Raw genomic sequence first — 22,759 nt, 5'->3', positions numbered from 1 at the left:
GTGTGTCTGCAGTCATGGAAACATGTTGGGCATGATAAACTGTAGCTACCTTACTGTTCAGACCAGAGATCCCAGCATCTGGCATTGGGAAATCTTAAAACACCAACTTCATTTCAGATGTAACTGAGTGCTGAGGGCACAAAGTAAGCTGATGCTATAAGATGTGAAAAAGAGTGTCACTAAAAACCATTGGGGGGATTTATCAAAACTGGAGCAGACAAAATCTGGAGCAGTTGCCCATGGAAACCAATCAGACTCTCTCTTCAGTTTGGTCAGTTAAGATTTGAAAATGAAAGAGAGAAGCTGATTGGTTGCCATGCATAGCTGCTCCAGATTTTGTCTGCTCCAGTTTTGATAAATTCCCTTCCATGTCTTTTAGGAACACCTATCTTTCACAATGCTCGTTGGTTGTGTTTTCCTTCTGGCTCTCAGTTTTCCCCTGCTTTCTTCTATCATAAGCTGGGTCTCCCTAGTTTGCATATCTGTTGGTTAGGGGGGAACCCCACATTAGAATTCTAACCACATACCTATTAGCCTGTCTGTTTGGAAGAGATTTATTTTTAAATTTTGATACAAAAAATCAAATTGCTCCGGGCTAATTATGGGGCCACTTTCTTAACTGTTTTTGCCATTTTGGTAGCAGACAGCACAAATACATTTTAGGGGCATCAAGTGTATGTGTAATCTGATCTTTAAAATATCTGGCCTCATACATATGAACAACTGACAAATTACCTTTCATAATATGGTGCTTAAACCAAATACATGGGCAGCCCTTGAGCTAATAGAAGTGCCTTTATGACGAGCACATACAAGCCTGATGTTGTTGTGTAGTTCCTCCTTGTCACTGAGGGGTGATGGGTGGGGGCTTGTCGTATAGTCCCCCCTTGTCAGGTATAGTTCCTCCTTGTCACCACTAGATATCCCCACTAGATATCACCATAGTACTCTTGTTATTGTCCTGTTATTAGGAGCCCACCCGGAGTTACTAAACACCCCTGCCCCTGTCAGGCAGGAGTGCCTGTCTGATAGGTATAAGTGACAGGAGGGGAGTTGGTGTTAGGAGTTGAAGCTGCCAGTGTGTGGAAATTTATTTTGTGAAGCCTTTAGGAAGAAGTCATTACCTCGTGGGTTTCCCCTTAAAGGGAGAAGTTTAAGGACATTCTCCCACATATGTGGAGGTAAGCCTAGACCTTTTTTGCCCACTGCAGGGTGTAGGTTTATCTTCAATTCTCTCTAACACTCTCTCAGGTTCTCACTGAAGATCTTTGTAACCTTCACTAAGTATGTGCCATCATTACTATAAATGACTGTTGTTTTTATTATCTGTGCCAAGCAAAGTTGATGTTTTTGGGACCATTAATGGAACAAGTTTGGACTCCTAATACTCTGTACTAATGGGGGATTACTCTTGGGCATGGGCTTGTGGCTGGGAAAAGAAGAAGAGATCAAAGTTGCCATGCATAATGTGCTGGATAGAGGCCTCAGTTCTCGTCAGCCCAGGCTGGTTCGCTCTCAGGATGTCCTTAGAGGGTGAAGTCTACTGTGTTCCACCCTGTCACAGAACCGCAATGCACCTTGTGGATTGCCCAAGTCAGCAGAGAAAGCGTGAAGCGCATGTACCATGTTGTGTGGAATTAGTGTGCATTACATTTGGTTGTCCAGGGCTGCTACACAGTCATCATACAATCCAATGTACTGGCCTTCCTACATTTGGGTGGCTTTTTACTGCACTGTCTGTTTACTTTACACTGCTGAATTATGATCTAATTCATTTGAACTGAGCATATAACTTGGCTGCCAGTTGTCTTGGAACAGAGACCTATAATAGATAACACTGAGTTGGCTTTTGATTCTGATGTTAATAACTCACCTTGTGATAACATGTGCAGTTGTTTACTTAATCTTCTTAATATATTTGTGATTAAGTTTATACATGCACAGAAATAAGTCATAACAAATTCTCAACCACAACTATACCCAGAAAGCTGTAAACCTAATATGCGACCTTCCATGTTTAGTTTAATCTGTAATAGATATGACTGTAGTGTTTCTGAGCATCCCATGGTTCCATTAAAATGCTAAAACTGGGTATACACTTAACAATGCAATCTTAAAGTGGTCAGTCCAATCCTCCGATGAACCTTCTTTCTCCGTACTTGACACCCCAACTCAATTTATGTTAGATGATATCCCATTAATGATTGTGAGGCAGTTTGGTGTGTACACTGCTCATTTTTATTACTCTGCTGTAATATATTAGATGTCTAAACTGCCAAATCTATTGCATCATAGATGCCAGTCTCCCAATACGATCATTCACATGATGTGCACAAAGTAATTGCCACACAGTCATTCATATTAAAAGGACAATCTCTGCATGGCCACCTTTACATGAAGCGTACTGCATTTGCATGGAAACAGTATATCACTGTAGCTTAAATTATTACTATTAAACTCAGCTACTGACTAGCTGCAAAACATCTCCCAAAGATACATGACATCAAACAACCTGCTACTTGGTAGAGAAAAAACAAGTTCCAGTAAAATGCTTTGATCAATTAATGTGTGCTCAGCATCCATGTCGCAGAGTATGGCCAAGAGCAGTTTGATTAATTACAAGCCCTACCATTTGTGTTCTTATGTACCAGTGTAATGACAGCCTCCATTTCTACAATGTAAGTAACCTGATATAGGCTGTCTGTGATTTAACATCATAATTACTCGGTAGGTCTGTCACAAACTAAGATTCATGATACACATACATCTAAGACAAAAACAAACAATATTGAATTCAGATATCAATATAGATAAATGGTCTCTGTCCTATATAACACATCATGTTATTAAATTACTACTCGTCTAATAAAGGCTAATGCAGGAAATGGAGTACATGATATGACGTGCTACATTTACTTATTGCTAATTGCATAATACTACTTCATCTTGCAACTGTACTCTAAGCTAAAATATACTGATTTACGTAGTGTGTTTTTCTAGTTCAGGATTTATATTATAGTTTGCAAAAATGCTTACCATAATTGTAGCTTGCATTTAAACCTGGTATGAGAGAAGTACATGACCCTTTATAAAAGGCTTGTTTCCAGGCTTTCATGCTGTTCGTTCAGCTTCACTTTTCCTTTGACCCAGAACAAGTATAAGTATAAGAACAAGGTATATTTAAGAACAAATATATACTTATAACAAGTATAGGTACAAGTGTAAGAACAACTTTAGACTCAGAGCTGCGACTTGGCTTCAGCATGGCAGCTTGGAACTAGTCTGCTAGTAAAAGGTGTCAGGAAAAAAGATAAAAATCATGGTGTCCTCTATATTATGTTATCAAAAAGCCTAAAACAGCTGTATAGTACAATCTGGACTAAGAACTCTATGCTTTAGCGTGGATACACATCCACAAGGAATGTATATTTTTCCCTTTTGGAGTGTGATAGAAGTGATGGCATGCCAATACCTTCTCAGCCAGGAGGTGTTGGGTCTCTGTGGCTTACGCACATGTATGCTCGAAGGATGCAGCATGCATTTATAGGTGAGAGTCAGGGGGGAAAAAACCTTTCATGGTTGAATTGCGACCTTGTTATTAATCTTCCTCTCTTTGTCCATGACAGCTCATGACAAAGGTAAATTGAACAGACACTAGAAAAACCTTGTTATCCTTATTTCTATTATGATGGTTGTCTTTTAAAATAACTTTAGAGCATGATAGTTATTGAACAGATATACCCCCTGGCAATCAGAAACGTATATTTAATTCCAAGCAAAAATAGCATTGTGCTCTTACCGTAGGTAAAATATTCCACTTCAGGAGGAAGCGTGACCAAGGAAAGGTCACTTTCTTGAATATTTTGGTCCACATACGTTTGGGCTTTGGTGGCTTGCATGAAAGCTAGAAGTCTGGCCGTGAAAGCTGCGATAAAGATGGAGAGCATTCCAAAATCTAAAACATTCCACAGCTGAAGAACATATTCCCTGGGACCTTCTATCCACAGCTCCTTACACTCTGACCACATCATGCCTGCAAATAAAAACACACAGCCTTGTTGGTAGTGTTTAAGAAAATAATTATGTTTCTTGAGCGACTGCATTATCATCCAGGGAATGACAAAATAAAGATGAACACAGGGCACCCAAACAACAGGGCACTGGACTAGTAGAACAGGTACCCAAAATGTATACTGTGTGCATGCAGCACACATGGTAATGCCCTTGCATTTGTGTGAACTGATCCATGGAGTTTACCATACACTAAACTGCATTGAATGGATGTGAACCAATCACAAAGGAAATAATGGGATTTCTACTTGAAAATGCATCTTCATGCAGCAAAATGCATGAGTTTTGCTGCATAAAAGAGACAAGTGTGACTAGGCCCATAGGGCCCATTGCCAATGTTGCATTAAACAAAATGCATATCTTTTGCTTCCAACTTGCATGGGTTTTGCTTATAGTTTGCATGTGTTTTGCTTCAAGGTTTGCATGCTGTGCCAATACAAACAGTATGGGCTTTATTTATAAAACTTCTGCCAAGTGTATAGCCGGGCAGATGTCTTTCCAAGGCACTAGTACCCCTAAATGGTGCTGATGAGTACAGGTATTCCTATACTCGTTGCGCCAGCTTTAGGGGCATTAGTGCTGTGTAAACGGCATCAGCTCTGATGTTTTTTTAAATGAAGCCCTATGTGTTTTCTAAAATGCAGAAAGAAAAAGTTGCTGGGTGCATTTTGCTATCCTGGAATCCACAGAAATGCTTAATATTGAAAATGTACTATTGCAATAATCTAAATCTGCACCATGTCCCATTAGCCATTGCCATTATGTCCAAGCACTGCATATTCACTCCATTATACTCAAAATACTCCCAAGACACTCCCCCTCGTTGCTATGTATTTTTACACTTAGGCTTTAGCGTCTTTGCACATTTTAGCGTGTGCTTTGTCTGGCGTTTCATCTAGAATGTTTAGTGCATTTTTGCGTGTTTTGCACATTTGTGTGCACGTTTGACGCACACATGAAGGTGCACAGATTGAAATACATTGTGGTGAATGGACAAACTGCGTACAAAGAATTTGCAAAACGCTTCTGTAGCGCATTTCCAGGTGTTTCCATTGAAGTCTATGGGGCAAAACGCGTCTGCCAGCAGTTCTGCGTTTTACAGCATGCAACAAAACTCCCAGATGTGAACAGCGGTCATTGAAATGAATGGGATATCTTGTGTTGAGAGTTTTGTTGTGCTTAGCTTTGAGCGTCAAAAAGCCTAGGTATGAACAGGGACTCACTGCTGCCGCCATCTTCTCTTGGTCTTCTTCTGAGCCCAGTGTCTTCTTTCTTCAGCCATTAGGCAGCCACTGATGACATAACTTCTACTCTTTTCTGGAACCCAGATTTTACTTTTGGCATTTTATAGATGCTGGGATTGTACACTATACATGCACCATACTGCTGGCAGGAAGGGAAACAAATTACAAAGCATCTTCTGCCATAAAACTCTACCTTTTAATATTTATTTGTTTATTTATTTATTTTAAATTACGTTAAGTTCTGCTCTAAATAAAATGTTATAGCCTTTTCCTAAATGTTTCTGTGGAGTTTGGTATCTTTACAAAATGCAAGCATATGAAAACATTCACTAGTTTACACTATGGAAACATAGATATTATTGCAGTTTAAAGATTTAACTCTGCTCATGAACACTGTCTATTAAAAGGTTAACATTTTCTCAAAAGTGAGTCATATATTGAACAGAGTAACATAGTGCATTATTGAAAGGCTGTGAAAATCAAGCATAAGCATGAGGCGTTAGCATCTTAAAGGTGTGAATTGTTCACATTCAGCAGAATACCTGTTCCGTATAAAGGTAACAGCAACACAAACAACACAGACAGGATAAAAATGAATTCATTCAGAGCTGGGCATGTCATGTTAGATGATAACAAATATTGTTTTATATTTTTTTCTTTACTTTCCATATTTAAGACAATGCACTCTCACACCTAACCCTGTGACAAGGCCAAACAGCAATGTGCCTAGTGCAATACCCAGACCATTCATGTTAAAGTTTTCTGACCGCTCTTACCATACACAGAACTGCTTGCAAGGGGTTATTTTAAAAGATAAACTTCTACATTGCAGAAATGCATAGTACATACGATGAGGGTGGGCAAGGGCAACGTTTGACAAAGACTTTCCAAATGCCTGTAGCCTGCGCTGCTGCACTGGGACCCAAGAAGCAATTGGCAGTCCATTAGCAGCTTTGCAGGAATCAAGCTGGAAAAAGCTACTCTCATTCACTGTTGATCATCTATTATTCTATGTTAATGGACCAGATCCCTGTAACAATGCTTATCTCCTTGCCTGCTTTGTCATGGAACTTACTAGAGCTGGTAACATCACACGAAAGACATCCAACAGTGCTGGAAAGACCGTGGAGGTTCTGGTCAGAACAAATTTGGTAATTGAACAGTGGAAAAATTCAAAGCTGTACTTACAAACAAAAAATACTGTAGGCACTTTGTTAGCTAATCCTGGAATCAGATTAGCCAAGTGTTATGGCAAGATAGCAGGTATGCAAGAACAATAGGCAGGAATTCCCACCAATTTCCAGCAAGGGCAAATCAGGGAGACCTGTGGTAGATATATCTCCCAGCTCTGTAGAACTGTTCACAGCCACAAGACAATTATCAAGTCTATTAGTAGAAGAAAAAGACCTACCCACAACCCAGACCATAATGAGCATTTCTGTCCATGTAAATCTTGTGGTCTTCACTCTGAAGATTTGCTTTGGGTACTCAATGACGGTGATGTTTGGTAAAGTTTTAATGCCTTCAAATCTGTCAGAAGCATTAAACACGAGCAGGCACAGGAAGATAATAAATGATGCAGCATGAGCCACAAACTTCATGAAGGGGCTGCGGAGTATCTTGCCGAACTAAAAAGGAAAGCAAAGTAATAATTATTTATTATCATGTTCTCAGGCTTCATTTGAGAATAGATGACAGATGGACATTAGGAAATACTATGCTGAAGGATACTTCTTCTGTCTGATATTCATGTTTCTGTGCACAGCTGCATCCCATAAGGTTGCATGTTTATGTGCCAAAGAAAATTCTGGTACTTGTAGCTTGCAGGATTGTCAGTTGAAGCACCACAATCCATTTAAAGGTCCAAATACATCTTTATTCAGTATAGGGTTGAGGGGACAGTATAGAAATAGCCAACACATTTTGGGGGCTCATACAAATACCTCCTTCATCAGGGTTTGTCTAGTGAGCTGTAGCTGAGCTCTCTGTGTATTAACAATGTAGGCTTAACGGAAATAGAACCTCAAATTGCCACAGTCAAGAGGTAAGTATTTAGGCCAACAAGCAGCAACAGTAGCATATTAACACAGGGTACCCAAACAACAGGGAACTGGATCAATAGAACAGGTACCCAAGACGAGGTGTACATGACAAGCAGAATAGGCCATGCAATGCAGATACCCAGTGGCGTCGCTACAGGGGGGAAAGGGGGGCAATTGCTTGCCCCCCCGCCAGGGCTGGACTGGCCATAGGGCATGTCGGGCCGAACACAATCAGGCTGATTGTGTTCAGCCCGCACGGCCGCTATGTCCGATGCACAGCGTTGATTAGCTCCTCCCTCTCATTCCCCTGCTCAGAGCAGACAGATGCATGTCAGTCCGTTGGAGCAGGCTGATGCATACAGCACTAGTGCCCGACGAACCTTTGTTCTGAGCAGGGGAATGAGAGGGCGGAGCATTGGGTAGGCTCCTGGGTCTGTCCTTTTCGGTGCCTGTAGTGGCTGATGGGATGCTTGCAGGCTGAATTGGATGCAGGCAGTGTAGGCCACACGCTGTGCACTGCCCAGTAGGACACCTCTGGTGTGCAGGAGCAAAACGGCCACATTACATAGGAGACGGAGTTCCATGCAGTTTGTATCTGACTGAAAGCAGCAGCTTGAGGGATAGCCTGAGGAGCAGCTGGAGGCAGATCCCTACTCCTACATTCAAGGTAGGAGTCTGAGTCTAGCCTACCTTTCCATTGCGCTGTGCACTAGGGATGTGCCGATACCACTGGTAGCTGCCATTAAAGCCGCACACCCACCTCAGAGCCTACTGTACAGGGTTAATGTCGGCTCTGGGGCAGCTGTGCGGGGGTTAATGGTCGCTCTGGGGTAGCTATGCGGGGTTAATGGTCGCTCTGGGGTAGCTGTGCAGGGTTAATGGTTGCTCTGGGGTAGCTGTGCGGCGTTAATGGTCGCTCTGGGGTAGCTGTGTGGGGTTAATATCAGCTTTGGGGTAGCTGTGCGGGCTTAATATCAGCTCTGGGGTAGCTGTGCGGTGTTAATATCGGCTCTGGGTAGCTCTGCAGGGTTGATATCTGTGTTTAGGTTTTGAAATAAGTTTTCCCATTTTATTAATGTCGGCTCTGGGGCAAGTGTGCAGGGGGGTTAATGGTGACTCTGAGGGCAAGTGTCGGCTTGTTAATGTCGGCTCTGGGGCAAGTGTGCAGGGGGGTTAATGGTGACTCTGAGAGCATTAACCCTGCACACCTACCCAAAGCCGACATTGACCCCACATACCCCAGAGCCGGCATTAACCCCGCACAGCCACCTGGGAGCCACACAGACAACCATGGACCCTGCATTTCCAACCTGAAAGTCCACACAGCAGACCATAGACCCATATGCACCTGAGAGTTCACACAGCCACGTGAGATCCTCTGCAGGAGACAGGCCAGTACCCCGGAGTAGCACAGAGTATGTAGCTTCATATTATTCTGCATTTCTGTATAATTTATTGCTGGCATTTGTAGTCCTTTATAGCTGGTGGCATTCTGCATTGTTGTATATTGTATTGTTAGGTTTTATAGTCCTCTATACAGTGGCAGAACTACAGGGTCAAATAGTTGCAGCTGTGGCTGGGCCCTAGCATTGCATTCTGTCATTTGGGGGGCATCAGTTTTGACTGTGGTATCTTATGTGCCCCCCCCTATATATTGTTCCTAGAGTCGCCACTGCAGATTCCGGCTACAAGTATGTCAGGCAATGGGCTGGTAAATTATTCAGTGAGTTGTCTGTTTACACCATTGGGAAACAACAGCATAGTTTGCAGTTATAGCCACTTTTATCCCCCACCTGCTAAAATGGCCAAGGCAGCTGCTTCTTCTACCTACCATTGCCCTGGCCCTTTACTTCTTGAGTATATTTGGAGAAATATATCAAGAAAATTATTTTTCTTAGTTTATTATACTATGCTTGTAAACTATTCTTACTCAAATAAAGACACTCTTTAGACATGTCACATCTCTAGATGAATGGATCAAACTCATAAATAATAGCATCCTATAATATAAAATCACTCTTGAGAAGAGACTGCCCTGAAAAATATGTGACTGCCACCTAGATTCTCCAAAAATGGAATCTACGCAATCATATACAGAGAGTAGATACAGTATGTTAATATTCTAGTCTGATCCTCTGAAAAGTTTAGATGAAGCACTTAATGATTTTATCAGTAGTCTCAATCATTATAGCTTACACTGAAGCAGATAGACCAGCCTGAAAAGGTTTAGGATTTTATATTTAATATATAAAATAAAATTAAGGCATGTCTTACCGAGATAACAGTCTCCCCAAAGTAAACAAATTTTACATTTCAGAGATGACCTTTACTTTTAAAATTTCCTTTGTTATTAAATTACACTGCAAATGTTTAAAATAAATCTGCTCAATTTTACAGATTATGTATTTATAACCTTGAGAATCTTACTGTTTACCATGCTGTAAGGGGAGAGGAGGTACTGAATTATCAGCATATTCTGCGTTTACTTCATACTTCAAGTGTTCAGGTATCATCATGACATGATATCAAATTAAAGTGTATGTTACACTAAAAAGTATATTATATTTATGCATTGGTGTAATAATAGAGTTTCTTGGCTTTTATTATATAATTCTAAGTCATTTCCTATAAAATACCTGATGATCCTGCCACTTCCTCTTTATTCTGTTTTCAATCTGACCATGACAAGAACAGAAACAGATCTCTGCTGATGTGGTCAGTATGCATCCTTGAGTTTGCTTTGTTTCTACAACCCCATTTAGCTCTGCTCTATTGATGGATAGTGGCTCTGAGCAGAAGCCTTGCTGTCATAACTCCAATTGCTCATAGTGAGTATCTAGCAGCTGATGGAGAGTAGGAATCTGGGTTATTTTACTGTAAATTATTTACAGTATGCAAGTTACTCAAGTGTGCAATGTCATTCGGCTGCCCGCCAAATGTAGTTGTTTTCTTGCACGTCGTGTTTTCTTTGCAAAGTGTATTTTCGCTAAGCTAAGCGAAAATTCCCTTGCTCTTTAAAAATTCACTTTGCCAAGTGAACAGCCTAAACTCCTTTAATAAATCAAGCCTTTTGCTTTGAATTCCTCTTGAAATATAGTGTGCAATTACAGTGCTTGGGAACTCCTGTGCCTTGACTCTTATAGCTGGATATTTGCAGTTTAAGGTAATTTGTTGCTCTGACTTCTAGTCTCAGGAGATTTGGAGTGAGATTTGGTGATGTCACTTCTGTGCTGCTCATTGTTCTCTTTGGTGGAGAGAAATATGTACCTACAGACCTAAAGGGCATGCATCTTTCTTTTCGTTGCAGGTAGTACACAGACTGCCAAATTAGTATATCCATGTTGTAATAATCTGATTAGGTTTTGGAGAAAAGACACAGAGCATTCTCTGCCTAAAATGCAATTTTAACAAATGGCAAATGGAAAAACCATGACAGTACACATTTGACGAATATCTGTTGCAGATTCAATTTTAATGTTTGTTTTTTTACAATAAGTATTGTCAGTAGGTGATGCTAACACATCTAATGGATAAATGTTTGCACGATGCAGCAAATATTTCAGTCAATACATGCCAAAGGGAGCATACATTAATAAAGTTTGATTACATTAATAAGGATGCGTTGTTTCAGTTTGCGCTGCCCTTTGTTTTCAGTAGAAAGAATAACATTGCTTTTTATTTCAATGTTAAAAAAATTAATAATGAAAGAGGCCCCAACTTAAAAACAGTTGCAGGTAAAAGCATAGAAAAATCAAGTATTTTAAATGCTTACTTGCAGTGTTTTTCCTTTCCATAAATTATTTGTTTCTACAAGGCAATGTGCCCTTGATCCAGTAGCGTATTTATTATGTGTGCCATGCATGCAGGGCACATGGACCCCACGGAGGATGGGGCCCATTGTGCTCTCAATTACTGAACATACATTGGTGATTCAACTTTCGTCCCTTCCTGAGGAAGGGGATAAGCTTACCCGAAATGCATTCCTACTATAGCACCTTCTACACACATAGTGAGAGGAGACTGTGCTGCCCGTGGAGAGAGAGGGAACATAAGAATGGGTGAGAGGCACTTGTGCTTCAACATTGGTATGTGCTCCACATAGACCGGACTTTCGGTTCTATCTACAGAGCGGACCTCTGGCCCCAGCCTTAGAGTGTAACCTCTTTTGTTTATGTTCTGCAGTGTTTGTTCATTCACACCATTTTAAGCCATACCCTATATTTAGCACAATGCAGACCAATCAACTCACTAGCACAGCCCCTCTCTCCTTGCATTTCATGTCCCTCTCCTCTTCTGGTAGATACATGTTACTTTCTGCTCTGGCCAAGCTCCTCTATACCAAGCCTTACCTACCTACCTACATGTATCTACTGGTAGAGGAGTGAAGGGGAATGCTATAGAGCAGGGGTCACTAAATACCAAACAGTGGTCCGGACACAGACTGAGTGACAGTTCTGTCAGGACCCCAATTGCCGACATGCGTTGGGTTATGGCTGGCTAAGTGGATACACCGGCTTTCGTGTCCTCTGCAAGCCGTAAAACCCAGCGCAGGCCCTCCCTCCACTTTAGCCATTGCTTGCTAGGACTGCTGGTGTCCTAGCAACCAATTAGGTCAGGCAGGGCTGGCTGCTACAACTACAAGTAAGCTGGGTGGCTGTATGTTTTTTTAGTGGTTTTCAGGTTCCCCGCTCCTCCGGGATCATGACAAACAGTGTCAGGATGGAGGGCAGGAGCAGACTGGGAAACGTCTGTTCACTGATCTACTCTTTGATCACCAATGCATGAAGCACTGTGCTCTCAGTGCTTCCTGTTTCAGCTGTCAAAAGCCAGCTCTAATGCTGGGGAAACAGAAGATGAAGCACATTCCTGCACTTCATAGTATGTGTTGGAGGGCAAGGGAGACATGAGGGTTCTTGCAGACCCCTGATATTTCCATAAAATTAACCTGTCACTTCCAAATGCAGTCACATATGGGCTTGTAAGCTCCTTTGTGATAGCAAAAGTTAAGGTGATAAAAAACAAACAAAAATGAAATAAAAATAACAAAAATTTAAAACCAATCCTGCCATCCCGCCATCTGATTCCCGCCATCTGATTCTAATGAACATGTGCGCATAAGGCATGCATGTGTATGCAAACGGGGGGGGTTTTCTAAGAAAATAAATAAGTAAAAAATTAGCACATCAGCACTGTGCCTGGCAACACACACCAGCAGCTGTGAGTTGCAGTGCAGCTGCTGGTGTGAATGCAGCCTAAATGGCAGACCCTGGTACGGACACAAACTGAGTGGCCGTTCTGTCCGGACCACGATTCGGAGCTTGATTAAAATTTTATTCACGGGACCTTCTTGAATTTAAATTCACTACCCCTGCTATAAAGTGTCGCTTGAATGGCAACTCTGGCTAGAATTGACTGCTAATTTCCCATCCAAGATGCTGGCACCCTGCAGTAGTTTCAGGGTTTTTGGATGTCAAACCAAGGGAAGCTTTTACAGGTAAATAACATGCCCTAAAATGCGTTAAATACACACAATATAGTATAGTATTTAGATTAAATTACCCGGCTGCATGGCGCAATCCAGTAACCAACGGCAAGAAATGGGAGTCCCAGAGCGACAACCAGGACAACAAAACATTTGGTAGCGATGACCTGTTCTCGTAATCCTGTGAGATTTTCATACCAGATGGTTAATAGTTGCTGTTGGCAATTGGGATGTGCCACAAACTGCAAACAGAAGAATACAAATGGTCAATTGGTCAATAGCATTAAGTGGTTTGCCAAGTTATTAAAAACTGTACCTGATGTCATATTATAGTGCATCTAAAGGCATTTTGTTTTCATTTCATTTTGGATAAACCAGGGAAGATTTAGAACCCCTGTCAGGGTTTTAAGTGCTGTCTGGGAAGAATGACCCTTTCTGCTTGTCCCGGTGACCATTGTCACTGTAATAGAAAGTAAGGCAAATGTCTTTATCAACAGAAACAGGAATTGAGGGGAAATCTTCCAGTGGGAACACTTGTTTTGGTGACAACTGTCTAAAAGAGGATTTCTCAGCCTTCTATTGGCTATTGCAATTTGAAATAGCCAATAGCAGGCTGGTTATTGCTCTCGCCCACTGCCCGTTGTTTACATTAAGCTTTATGTAAACATTAAGCAAGATGTAAACAGTGAATTTCACTAGCAACTTAATAAATTGTGCACGTCTTTTAATCACCCGGCAAAAATAAAATTGAGGACATATTATGTCCTCGATTTTTCTTTGGCGGTTGCTTGAGAGTGCCAGTTGCTTGAATGCCGATAATGGAGAGTTTACTGTAGTTTATTCCTACTAAGTTGCCACTTGCATGCTGTAGGAGCTCTCTCCCCCTCCCCCCGGCACCTCACTACTGGCCCATCACTTTGACAAATGACCAATAGTCAAGTTTGATAGAGGAAGTGGGGCAGAGCATTCAACCAAACTTGTTGAGACTGCAGATTAGATTGCCCTGGGTTTTGGGGCTCCTTGGACCTGTTATGCTTTGGCTTCAGCACTTTCTGCATCTCTGATCTCAGTGCAGCCATGTGTTCTGATTTCTCTCTGGCTTATTTGCTGTGTTCTGAATCCGCATCTCAAAGCTACTAAACTCAGGCTCAACCAGTCAACTAGCATTTTCAGAAGGAGACAACAATAGCAGCCCTAATATTACTCTTGTCATAGCTGTACTTTACCAAATCCCTTTTCTTCAGAACATCTCTTTAATGCAAGAGATAAAACTCCTGCACCCAGGATTTAGGATGAAAACAAAACTGACAGGGGTCTCTTAGTTTATCCAAAGCTAAAAAAACAACTTTTAGATACATGTAAACAGCCAGTCAAAGCAAGTATTAAAATGCTGCTAGGACAGTGTACATCAGGAAAAAGTGACTCAAAGTTACAGACAACAATAATAGATGTGTGCCTGCTGCATTACTACTCTCATCGCATTATAATTATTCTTTATGTGTTTCTGAAAATGTTGTGGCAAATGTTGGAGTTCCCCTTTTAAACATTTTGTAGCATGGGTTTACAGACAAATGTTCCTCTTGCTGAAGATGTTTTTTCAGTATTTCATGTTTTCATCTAAAATATGATTATTATTTGAAATAAAAACATAAACCGTTGACACAGCATCTCAAAGCGCTATCAACCATTACAATACAAGAATCTTAATGTACTGTATGTGTCAAATGCATGAATGCAACTGCTGGGTCTAGATGGAGTGAGCTGTGGTGCGCCTACAGCTCCTTTTAAAAATGTACATAAATAAGAAATGAGCAGGTTGTGTAGGATTAATGTTTTTACAATAATGCCAAATTTTATGAATACAAAAAAATTATAATGAAAATAAAATAAACAATTGAATTATTCAATTAAACACATCAATGTTTTAAAATGTTGTAACGTTCTGCTGAGGGTGTGCACTTAAGCTAATTGCCTACATTACTGTCAAAGAGGACTACAATGCTCTTCAATTCCATTATGACACATTTACTAAACTGGACATAAAACACTTTATACATTTAAACGCACCTCTTCAAAATATGAGCACAAAAGACAAAATAATAAGCTTACATTGTAAGGAACTTTACATAACTTTTCAGAAAATAGGAATTTAATTGAGACAAATTCAAGATTTGAAGTGTCAAATTTCTAAATGAATTGACTGGGTGTCACTGTGAGGCCTGCGTTCAACACATTATAAACTGTGATGTGCACTTGCCGAATGTTACACCCTATGAATGTCAGCCAATGTATGAAGACTCATTTTAGGTGAATCTGCAATAAATCCATTATATCTTTCAGAAAACTCTTGAAATGATACTAAACACAAGAGTTAAATCTTAAAAATGCATTCAAGTAAATTAATTATTAACAAAAATGTAACTTATATGTGCTCATTCAACAGTAGATCGTCTAATCATCTCTGAATGTGTGATGGCACTGTCCTTCCTTCTGAAGGGTGGCTTGTTTTATTCCCCATTGTCCCTGAGTTGTAAATTTGCCACCGCTCCAAACTCACTCCTGTGATGGACTACAATCTCAATACTGAATAGCAAAGTAAATGTGAGATTGTAGTCCATCATGGGAGTGAGCATGGAGTGGTGGTTACTTTTCAACATACATAGGGACCATGGGGAGTAAAAGTAGCCACTCTGCAGAAGGAAGGACAGTGTCAGCACCAATTGAGAGATGTTTTGAGGATCTACAGCCCAGTGATACCCGAATAAGCTACATTTTTTGTTTTTATGATTTAACTCCTGAGTTTAGTGTCACTTTAATAATTACCACAGGATGTAGAACATATTTTGATTATTCATGTAGAAGGTTTTGACCATTGTAGTATTTTATCTTTGTCTTATTTTATTCTTATTTTTATTTATTTTATTTACATTTTATTTACATTTGTTATGAAATATTTGATGTGAATTTGTTTAATAAAACTAATTCATGCGATTGTTTTATGTTTAAAATATTCCAACAAAATTTTTTTTGTTGGTATATGTATTCAATCTAGGGGTGTGGTGTCTCAGTCCCGATGGATGTTCCAGAAAAATATTTGTTTGTTATGTTTAAAATAACTTTTAAATAATAAATAATTATAACTATTGTTCATATGAATTAATCAACAGTCTGGATCTTTATTCACATAATCCTATGCAAAGCACTCTTTGTGCATAGTGCCCTCAAGTTCAGCATGTTTGGTAGGTAGGTTCATATAATATAAACTAAATAAGTAATTAAATAAAGCTGCCTGTGTGAATATTTATAAATTGTGTACTTCTGGTGGGACTTGGGGGCAAGTTTTAGAGACATAGACTATACAACACCTTCCTAAAGGATTGCATCTAGGCTCCAGGTACTAAACATATATTCTTTACCTTATAGCCACAATATACTGGATAACACACCTGTTTCCAAGCTCTCCTGCACCAACACACAAAAGGATTCCGTTTATAGCTATTGCATGTAGATGGCATATGCAATAGCTATCTAATTTGCTCTCTTCCAGAGAGCAAAATTCTAAACTGTCCTGCTAGACAGCCATATGTCTTATAAAGTCCATCACTGTCTGTATAAAATTGGCACATTTTGCTTTTAATACAGTGGAACAATTTAATAAGCTTTTACAAACTTGGATCTCCCACCTATGTATCTCAGGTTTACAATAACCCATAACTTTTTTACTGCGTGGCCTGTTATCCCTCATGCTCCTTGATTGATAAGGTCTCCCTGGTCGCATCCAATGTCCTACTTCTGCTCTCAAATTTTCAGATTTTTGTTTGTACATATCTTTCTGCTCCTCCTGCTTAGGGCCTACATTTAGCTGTCTGTATTTCTTTCCTTACCTTGTAAAAAAGTTCTATACCTAATAAAATAACTTGTAAACACTAATGAAACTAAAGGGCTGCATCTGTTTTACTTGGCTACTTCTCACATCATTTGTGCCAATCTATTTTTTATATATGTCTAGATATTTTGTTCCTAACTGCTGTCTTAAATTGCACTTATTTTACTACTTATTTATAGTAGTGGACAAGTTTAAGTAGTTTATGTGCAACAACACTGGTGAAAGTTCAAGTACAAGATGGAGCAAAAATGGGGCGCTAATTACTTGAGTTAGTAATCAAAATGTGCAAACATTAAAGGTCACTTTGAGTGCTGCCTGTTTAGCTTCATGAGTACAACCCAAATCAAGTATGTTTGACCTTTCCTACTCTTTACACCAAAGAAAGTGTCATTTTAATGTGTTTATTAGATAGAAGAGATTCTTTGTTAATAATCATGTTGTTATGCCGTGATATATGAGTAACATCAGCCAGTGAATTTCCTGCTATCCGTGAAACACTGTAATTATACTAGACCCTCCAACATGACTGACTCCACAAGGCACTAAGCACTCTGCTCCTGATCATCTTTCTTCCTTCTGATTACACTTGCCTGCCATTTAAGCAGACTCTTCATGACTGAGTTCAGGAGTTGTAATCAGAAAGGCATAGAGATGATCAAGAGTGTTTTGTACTTTCTGGACTAGATCATTTTATGAGGTCTGTAATAGCAGAAAATACACATTATTCACTTGCAAAGATGTTTTTGTTAAAGTTTTTCAGAAAACAAAGGAAGAGAAAAATATCAGTGATTGAAATAAACAGAAGATTTCCAACTGGTATATGATAAATAACTGGTAACATCATGTATATATTTCAAAATAGCTTGTCCAACTGTCAGTGTTAATCTGTGTGAGCCATATTTAACAGACCTTTTACAGCACCCTACTAAAGAATTATGCATTATGTATTATGCATTCTTCCTTTTAAAGAATTGAAGAGGGGGATACTTAAAACCTAGGATCAGAAGGATTCTAGAACCAAGAAGGATTTTAGGAAAAGAGGCAATCTAGCAGTCACAAGAAAATTTAAATAGCAATCAGAGAATCCATCTGCAATCAGAGTGTTCAGCTGCATGTTTAAACGCAAGAATACATATTAGAGCTGTTTACTAGGTAGGTTGTATGCTCTGAGGTGTCAAAGCACACTGTACATAGGACCTTCATGGCTCATAAAGTCAGGGCGATCTGACAGGTGAGTTAGGTGAGTGCAGGGCATTACAACGCACATGTGAATGGTACCCCAGTGTGAATAGGCCATCACTAAGGTTAGGAGTAGGTTAGGAGAAAGGATAGGAGTAGGTTTATTTCAATGACCACCAGTGGCTTGGGAGGGGAGATTCTTTCTCCACCAGCAGGTATCTCCCAACAGTTAGTAGGTCCCAGCAATTAGTCCACATTACTCCACAGGTCATGTTACCTGACCTGTCTTGCTCTCTATTACTTTGTTCTCCCACCTGTTCCTGTTCTCCCTTCTTCTCAGTACAAATTACGTAGTTAGTTAGTTTTCACTGTTCATGTGTGTTCACTGTATTGTGCATTGGCTGCTATATTTATGTTTTATGTCACCTGTAATCTTGTGTTTACAATAAATTATATTGTTTTACATACATAGGTCGGAGTCTGGTTTGCTCTGCATAATTTTCATGTATCTGGTTACACTACCACTGCAGGATACTAGCACCTACTAAGCAAAATGGCACTGTCAACACCCTCACACACATTGATTACCCACAATGTAGACTACATAAATGCAGTTTCTAAAGGAATAGCAAGTTTAGTATTGCTATCTAAAGGGAGAAAGAAAGTAGGGCATAACTGCAGAGGAAGAGTCTTATAAGCCCATTTGGACAGAGGATCCAACCAACCTATGCTATTTCTGGCCTCTGTTCACACCTGTGCAGTACGTTCCAGACCAGACCAAAAAAATACTGCATTTCTTATTTTGTCTGGTCTGAGGGCCCATTCACACCACATCCAGATTACCTCCAGACCAGACCAGACTGTTTCTGGACCCAAAATGCATCCCAATGTATCCCTATGCTATTTCTGGCCTCTGTTCCCACCAGCGAAGTCCATTCCAGACTAGAAAAATACTGCTGGTACTATTTTGTCTGGTCTGGAATGCACTGGAACGCATCAAAAACGCATGGAACGCACTGGAACACACCTCTAAGACCATTTTAAGCTAATAAAATGCACTATGTTCCAGATCTGGTCCGGAAAATGGTGTGAACCCAGCCTGAAATGCCCTGGAACGCATAGAAACGCATAAAAACGCATACAAGGGCACTGGAGTGCACCTGTAAGACACAATTGCGGTCAAAATGCAGCAAAGCGCAATGCACTGCGTTCCAGATCTGGTCCGGAAAATTGTGTGAACCCAGCCTAAGGATTAATTTCCTTTGTACCCTGTTGGAGCTTTTTATGAGCTTTTTAGGTTTCAAAAGGTGAAATTAACCCAACTCTGTTTAAATCTACACCACCTAGGCTAAATGGGGAAGTGGAAGGCTTTTGTGTTCATCATAAGTGAACCAGCTTAAACTCTGTATTGGGACATTAGGACTTTTACTTGCATATTGGTGGAGTAGCAAACTACTGTTTGTTATAGACGTTTATAGCACTAGAGCAGAGGTACCCAATAGGTCGATAGCGATCTACCAGTTGATCGCAAAGCTAATGCTGGTAGATTGCGATCGCAAGTCTGCACAGTCAAGCAGGAGGAGATCGGCCGGGCTAGGATAAGCAGCATAGTGAAGGAGGAGGCAGCTGTGTATAGGTTTGTTTGTCATGGGAGGGGGCGGGAGTTGTGCTGAACCGGAATGATAGAACACCGTTCATGAGTTATGTCTTGGGGAAACGAATGAAAGAAGAAGCCAGCAATGCTGACACAGTTTGGATATTACAGGTAATAGTCTCATAGTTTACCTCTTTGATAAGTTTGCTAGGTTTGACTTTAGGTGGCCATGCACTGTTTGAATTTCAGCCGGTTCTTGATGAACCGGCTGAAATTTGCACATTAGGTGCTGCTGTCAGCACCCTTTCTGCCGACATCCCTCGATCAGCTGATCGAAGGAGCCATTGGGAAATGTTTTCTATGAACAGAGCCAATGAGCTGCCGACTCTGTGTGGGTTTTCAGATAGCAGCCGCCGGCTGCTGTCAGAATATAAAGAACACAGCGGGGATTCCTCCATCAAAGTGCTCATAGCATTTTTGGAGGAATCTGCTCTTTTTTCCGTTCAGCCCGCAGGTTAAACAAAAAAAAAGAAATAGAGAAGTGTATGGCCAGCTTTTGGGCCTGTTCACACTAGTACAGTGCGTTCATCGCACACTCCTTGGGGATGAACACACTGTACTGCACAATCACACCTACCCTGTGTTCTGGTGCGGGAGGTGCGTTGCAAAAGTAGATCTTAACACAAAAAATTGTGGGCACCCCTGCACTAGAGCCTCTGAAAGCTACATGAAGCCAGCAGGTTTTTTCATGTCACAGGGGCCCCCTTCCTTTTGCACAATCCAAGTAAAGTATTTACATATCATATGTAGTCTGAATTTTACATCTTCTTTTACATTGACATCATCCCCCCAATTCAAGAGCACTAAATGAATGATGGTGCAGGAGACCTCTCATGACATCTTCAGCTTTCCTGGCTTTGATTTATAAATTGCTTTCATTAAAGTAAGTTAATGATCAAAGAGCACTGTCACATTTGTTTAAGTTGAGGATGCAAAAGAAAATGAAGTTGTGGCATTGTTGTTTTTCCACGTGTGGCTGATAAAACCAGATGCTGCTTTTACTTCTGGAAAACACAATTAACACAATATATGAATATGTGATGTCACATATTAGTGACCTGTTTTTTGTACACTTAATTTTTTGTGTACTGCATGATCAATAGGCTCCATTTTGCTGCCTTTTTATAACTGTTTAATTTGAGATAATCTATTTTAAAAGTTTTCTGATTATTGATTTTATTACAGCTTTCAATTTTATTGATCATTTATGAAACACAAGGGAAAAACAATAACTGCACTCTTGTTATAAACCATGTAACCCGATGTCCTTTCATATGTTTTCATATGACCTCATGAGCACCTTGGTTGCCTCAAATCTTGGATTGCTTTAATAGGCTAATTTCATCATTCTTTGCTTATGCCAGGTTTCGGTCCCAAGTTGGCCTGCTAATTTCTTCATTCCACGCTTTTATAATGGCATCTGAAACAGCTCATAACAGCCAATAGGAAGAAAAAGGTGGCAGTGGGGGCAAGGCCACCTTGGGAACTAAACCAGGCAGAATAAAAAAGTGTTGGAATTTGCCATCACAGCATCACATGGTTTGAAGTATTTAAGTGACTCATGGAGGTTTCTGATGCATTTTGTTTACTTAGGGAGTTTATCGGAATTTAAGAACTGCAAGTGTATTTTAAGCTGAAATGTGCAGAATAATGGTTCCAAAATAGGATACATTCTAATAAATTGCTTAATTTGCACAAGCTCTCAGTAAAACATTTGCTGGCTGCATGCAAAATAAACAACGGGATGAAATAAATGCAGTCTGCATTGTCAGGCTTCATTTATTCTATATCCGTCATTCCTCTGCATGGCAGGCATAATAAAACAGTAGACTAGTTTTTTTCACCATCACTGGGTATTTGACACACTTCCCGGGCGCCCGCACCGCCTGCACCGGCGGTAGTTCCGCCACTGCACACTTGTGTATACTAAATGCTGCCTTGCAATTGCTAATGACTGAATCCAAGTGAATCACCAGTTCCCTATTTTCCAATTCTCCTAAATTCTAGAATCTAGGTCAGTGTGATTCATACATGTTATGATTCTCCTCAGACTAGACACATTTTCATGCATATATTCAAGAGAATCAAAAAATTAACAACTGATCAAATTCGTCAATCAATTCACTTTTCCTTTTTATATTAAGTTTGACAGACATGCATACTAGTCCCTGGCCTGGGGACAACAAGAATCATAACAGGATGACACCATCTGCCCTGCCCTGCAGAGAATGATTGACAGCAGCTCATGTCCAAGTCATGCTGTCAAGGACTCTGAGCTGCAGTTTTGACCACTTGACCACGCCACCTACTTTTGTAAGCAGCACAAGGGCATTAGGCCCAATTAGCTGAAAATGTACAGAGAAAAAAACCTAGGGGAAAGAAGGAGGTATTTTGACAGAAGACACTTTGAGTGTCTTTTCTATCAATAATTCCTACCTCCCACATTTACTTTATTTCCACTTAATGCTTATATACTTTTAGCTGTGGTCAGATCACATTAACAGCTATGTTTTGTTGATTGTTTAATGGCAGTTTTGTTGTTACTAATATGAAGGAGAAAGTATCCTACCATGTAAACCCTGTTAGGAAATCACTGAGTTTTCTCCATGCTTTATACTTACAAATATTCTCTATGGGGCCCAGTTATTCCAAAGGTACTTCCACTTTGCCTACATTATTCCAGTTTAATTCACACATTGCAGTTTTTCCCCTTCAGGATATTTTTTTCTAGTCCTTCTAATCACTTTTCAGCATTAACAAAACTATCTGTGTTGATTAAACTGGCATTAAACAATCATCTTGTTTCCATCACTCCCGCTCTGTTTACTTGATGGGACATCTTTGAGCTTTTATACCTAAATGGAATCTGTTACAGAACTAAACTTCTGTCACTGAAGCTTCGGGTGGAAGCAGTCATTTTCTGACTACATCCAAACAGTAAGATTGGTCTAGTTAGCTTCATTGCATGTGGTACCACCAACTGGATCCAGCATGCAGACTGACAGTTGGGAAATGGGAATTCCCATAAGAGATTAGATTCTTTTTAAGAATGGATTATTTGCTGATGGATTATAATAATGGAAACCAACTTTCCAGAAAAATATGTTTATTAGAATTAGGAGAGCTGCAGCTGGCAAGAATGGCTACAAAATGCAACCTAGCAGTGCGTGACAATTGTCTAAATACATTGGTTTTATGTGA

General features: G+C 40.1%; 1 protein-coding gene across 1 annotated transcript in view; it reads right to left on the bottom strand.

The window, feature by feature from the left end:
- Positions 1-22,759, bottom strand: part of TRPC3 (transient receptor potential cation channel subfamily C member 3) — a 138,110-nt gene that overhangs the window by 48,846 nt on the left and 66,505 nt on the right. The window contains exons 4-6 of the mRNA XM_018564738.1: positions 12,917-13,081; positions 6,727-6,943; positions 3,800-4,033 (exon numbers count right to left, since the gene is read on the bottom strand). Of these exons, the coding sequence (XP_018420240.1) occupies positions 3,800-4,033; positions 6,727-6,943; positions 12,917-13,081 (616 nt within the window). The remainder of the gene's footprint in view (positions 1-3,799; positions 4,034-6,726; positions 6,944-12,916; positions 13,082-22,759) is intronic.

This window comes from Nanorana parkeri, unplaced genomic scaffold (genome assembly GCF_000935625.1).
Source record: "Nanorana parkeri isolate BGI_ZX_2015 unplaced genomic scaffold, ASM93562v1 scaffold776, whole genome shotgun sequence".
NCBI lineage: Eukaryota > Metazoa > Chordata > Amphibia > Anura > Dicroglossidae > Nanorana > Nanorana parkeri.
This window is presented reverse-complemented; position numbering and strand designations above follow the sequence as displayed.